General features: G+C 41.3%; 1 protein-coding gene across 9 annotated transcripts in view; it reads right to left on the reverse strand.

Annotated features, from left to right (window-relative positions):
- LOC116058439 (filamin-C-like) overlaps positions 1-5,000 on the reverse strand; it is a 75,526-nt gene that overhangs the window by 50,119 nt on the left and 20,407 nt on the right. For all 9 annotated transcript variants that reach the window (XM_035995886.1, XM_035995883.1, XM_035995882.1 and 6 more), the window contains exons 8-9: positions 788-950; positions 1-139 (exon numbers count right to left, since the gene is read on the reverse strand). The exon at positions 1-139 is cut by the window's left edge and continues 62 nt beyond it. In XM_035995886.1, coding sequence (XP_035851779.1) covers positions 1-139; positions 788-950 — 302 coding nt within the window. The remainder of the gene's footprint in view (positions 140-787; positions 951-5,000) is intronic.

Consider the following 5,000-nt stretch of genomic DNA (forward strand, 5'->3'; position numbering starts at 1 on the left):
ACGGTGTGAGCGCCCTCCAGGATGGGAACATAGGTGCAGCGGAAAATACTGTCGCCTCTGTTCTCCAACACAATCTCCACTGTATCCCTGCGACCATTTGAATCCACAATGATAACGCCCACGTCTCCAGCACCCGCCCCTGGAGAACGGACAGACGGACAACAAGACTTTCAAACACTTAAAGAAGAATGTGACACTCCTTGAAACTATATCAGACAGACTTTGGAGGTTGTAACCTTGAGAACTAACACATAACTGAACTGGAACATCTGTGGTAACACAGAAGTCCAAATGCTTTTACATTTGAACTTAAACTTGATCCTGACTGGGATCATTTTTTATTTTTGGAAGAGGGAGCAGTCATGTAGTCATGTATGATCTTGTTCTTCCTGTTTTATGGTGCTCCATTGTATTAGTCTGTGTCTTTATTTTTTGTTGAGTTCTGGGGTTTTCCGTTTTTACCGTATGTATATATTCCTGAGTTTGTGTTTGTTAAGTTTTATGTATTTTAAAGGCCCATCTAGGGAAAGGCATTATATCATAGCCAATTAGCTAAGGCTATAAATGTTGTGGTGTGTGGCAGAGGTTTATGCAACATATGTCGCTATACAAATAAACATTCAAATAAACCAAATTCTGGGAAAATATCACTGATTAGAAAAAGATCCCGGAGACACAAAGGAAGCGTTATAAAGATATAAAGTCCCTACATCTCTTTTGGTTGCGTCTTTTAGTATGCAAGTGCCTAAATCTGCGATGAAGTGTGTGTGTCTGTGCTTCTGATTACCTGCAGTGTAAATGTCAAAGTATGTAGGTTTGTTGGCCACATTTCCCGTCTGCTGCAGTCCCGGCCCGCGGGCCTGAACTCTGGTTGGGTCGCCCATCGCCTTGGAAACATTCACCATGAAGGGACTTCTGTCGATGTCCTGCCCAGCAAACAGCACCTTCACCTGGGAGGAACAGTGACAGGACATGTAGCAAGAAAGCAGGCATCAACTTCCCCACTCTCTCCCACATCTACTCCAACAGAGCGGCAACGAAGGCCCAATCCATTGCAGCTGACCCTAGACACCCCTTGTCCTGCCAGTTTAAGCTGCTTCCCTCAGGCCGTAGGTACTCCATGCCCACATGCAGGACCAATAGACTTCCATTTCCATTTTAAACAATTTGCCAGTTTTAAAAGTATTTTATTTACTATTGTGTTTTATATACTGTGGGCATTTCATGTTTTGCTGTATTGTTGTGTGTCTTGTCCTTATGTCTGTCTGCTGGCTGTACTAACAATTTCCCCTCGGGGACAATAAAGTTACCTTGACTTGACTTGACCTTGACACGCAGGCCTGTCAGAGCTTCTGACGGTTAAATTACATCTCTACAGTAACTTTGAGGCATCTGTTCTGTTGAATGGGTTGCAAGAAATGTAAATGGCCTGTATTTATAGAGCGCTTTTCTAGTCTGAATGGCGACTCAAAGCCAGTGGTGTAGTCTGTGTGATACGCAGGTATACTGAAATTTACTCTAAAGCTAACATGCTTATAAGGAGGTTCTCTATGTGCTCTGACTCTGTGAAGTGCTCTATGTTTAGAACCTACATCACACCCCTGTATACTGCTCAATTGTGGTCTAACTATAAGAAAAAGAGTATGCAGAGACTCAAGGTAGCAGACAATGATGCCATGAGGCTGCTGCTCCGTGTCCCTAGGTGGCAGAGTGCCAGTCAGTTGTTTGTGTCCACTAGAGTGCCAACGTGTGAGACACTCTTAAGACAATTGATGTTTAGTTTTATGTGTCGCCCGGATAAGTCAGAGAACCACATAATTGAAGCTCTAGTCAGCCCTCTGAAAAGCTGTTATAGATACACTTCTAGGTTAAGATGACATTGGTGCAATAGCTTGTATATCCTATAGGCTAATATGCAATTTTTATGTATTATTGTATATCATATAGGCTAATATGCAACTTTTTTATACTATGTATATTGTATTATGTGTTATATGGACCTGTGTCTGCAATAAAGCTTTATTATTATACGCAGTATACCCACTGAGAAAGCTCCAGGATTTCCATATACCCACTTAAAAATGCCCAATGACACGCAACAACATACTTCCATTGTATTTTTGATATATTTTGATTGTCATCTGTGTTTTTCTTCTTGGCATAGGCTAAATAAAGGTATTTCCACTGTAAATTGGTGCATAAAAGTGTATCCGAATGCAGGAAATTAAGTCTTTGATGCTCAAAATAACCCTGGGGGAGGACACACAGACCCTCCCCTCCCCCAAAGGCAGATTCTGGCCCATATATATAGGCCAATATATGTATATACAGTATACACACTACAATACATTAGACTGCACCACTGCTCAAAGTGCTTTAACATAGTACAGGAACCATTCACAGACTGTGGCCGAGGCTGCCGTACTCATCAGATAAACATTCATACACCGATGGCAGGTAGTTCAAAGCAGTTATTTTCGGCTTTACAAGCATATTTTGCAAAACTTGCAATTTTCAGCATGTAGTTTGGTAGCTCGAGAGTTGTTGTTGTTGTTGTTTCCCGTAGTGAAGGGATTTTGAGAACGGTAACACACAGAGAGCGGAAGGAAATTTATCCTGGAAATGTGCTTCCGTCACTCCATGTTATCCAGACTTATTATTATTATTATTATTATTATTATTATTATTATTATTATTAATATACACGTATGAAGATATTTTGCATTTGGACTCTTCAGTAATGATTGTACCCTAAGTAGTCTAAAAGTATCTTCATGAAATTCCCGTCTGTCATTGGAAAAGTATCAAATACTAATGAAATGTCTTCAGCTTTTAACAGCTGCTAAAATTGTCAGACCTAGACTTGCCGTCCTGAGCCAAAAGATTAGGTTGGTGTAGAAATATTTCTATAATCTAGATGTGTTATTGTCAGTATTAAAGTTGTATTCCCTGTATAATGTATAGACTCGGGACACACCGATAGTTAGCTTAAGCTTTGATTACCTTATAGTTCAGGAATGTGAGTCTATGTTTTTCTGTACCAGGCGGAGAAGTGGAACGGGAGGAGTGGCTCTTGGGTTAGTGTATGTGTGTGTGTGTGTGTGTGTGTGTGTGTGTGTGTGTGTGTGTGTGTGAGAGCTGGAGAATCTGCCCGGAGACAGGAGGGAGAGAGGAGGGGGACGCCTTCAAGCAAGATATAAAAGATTAGGAATAAGAATGGACGGGGTTCATAATCTGACATAGATTTTGCTGAGCTGAACTCCGTATACTTTGTCTGTGGTTAGGGAAACTTAGTGTCATTTTTGTGAACCCACAATTGTGTTTTGGTAAACTTAAGTCAGATGAAAGAAGGTGCTAGAATTAATAAATTGGAGTCAGATTTGACAGGCCTTAGGGCCTTATTTCTTTACATAATCCCCTACATTGGGAACATCTGATTTGATTTATTACGGTATTTGTAGTATTTAATTGATCTTGTGTGATAACTGTTATCGCCGCTGAACAACCAATTGCCCCTCTGTGGACAAATAAACTTCTCCTTGACATAAGCCAACAGATAATGATCCCTAAATTATACCAGGTTTCAATCAAATACATTCAGAAGCCACACAAACTAAACCAGGAACCAAAAGCTTCATTTTTGCATTCCTGTTTGTGACTCAGTCAAATCTAAAGAGCTGTACAGATTGGACAATCTGCACCGATAATTATGGACATAAAGTCACATCAATCCTGGGTGTAAGAGTTTGGGTATATTGCACAAGAGAGCCCAAATATCCCCGGAGTTCCAGGCTGGATAAAAAACCTTCTGTAAGGGCTATGAAGACACCAAAGAAATCATCGCAGAGACGCGAGTGTTAGGCCGGCTGCACACTGGCTGCGTGGCGTGTCCGTTTTTATTTCGGCTCCCATGGTAACGTCTCAGAAAACACGTGCATGCTAGAAATAGGACCGACGCCTATTTTACACATGACACGCCAGCGTGTTGGAAGCGTTTCCAGGCAACATAGAATATTATAAGATGTTTATATATCATTTTTGACACGAAAACGTTTGAAAGTCTCGAGGTTTTGACATAAATGCAGATATAAATGTAATTTAAAAAAATAATAATACATAATTGTCAATTTTCAAATATTGCACCTGTCAATACAGAGGAAATATTCTGTAGCCTATTTTGGCGTCAATCCTGCCGACGTTGTCTTTGCTGTAATCAGATCAGAATATTTATGTTTATGTTTATGGAAACATCCATGTGTCTAGACACGGCTAGCAGCAGCAGCGCCGCGTCAGACACCTTTCTGGTGTGTAAAGACAGAGAAAACGCCACGCAGCCGCTACGCAACTGACACGCAACAGAAACGCCACGCTCATGCCACACTCACGCCACGCTCACGCCACACAGCCAGTGTGCAGGAGGCCTTAGCTTTTAGCAGCAGAGAGCAGTATGCTTCTACTCTTTATGGTTAGGAATTTATTAAATCATGAATCAGACATGCCGTATTTTTGTTGTGTACGACAAGTAAGGGCTCTTGGTGTTAAAGGAACACGCCGACTTATTGGGAATTTAGCTTATTCACCGTAACCCCCAGAGGTAGACAAGTCCATACATACCCTTCTCATCTCCGTGCGTGCTGTAATGATGTCTGACGGCTCCACCGGTAGCTTAGCCTAGCACAGAACCTGCAGGTGAATGGTTCCAGTAATCCTACTGCTCCGAATTGTGACAAAAGTGACAAAATAACGCCAACATGTTCCTATTTACATGTTGTGATTTGTAGAGTCATAGCGTGTACAAAAAACAACGTAACATGAGACACAGCCATCTTCTAACTGTAAACAAACTGGGAACTATATTCTCAGACAGGCTTGCTGCAAAGCAAATCACTCCGCCCAAGTACTATATTCTTCCGCCTGAGAATATAGTTCCCAGTTTGTTTACAGTTAGAAGATGGCTGTGTCTCATGTTACGTTGTTTTTTATACACGCTGTGACTCTAC

The sequence above is a fragment of the Sander lucioperca genome, chromosome 20 (genome assembly GCF_008315115.2).
Source record: "Sander lucioperca isolate FBNREF2018 chromosome 20, SLUC_FBN_1.2, whole genome shotgun sequence".
Lineage (NCBI taxonomy): Eukaryota > Metazoa > Chordata > Actinopteri > Perciformes > Percidae > Sander > Sander lucioperca.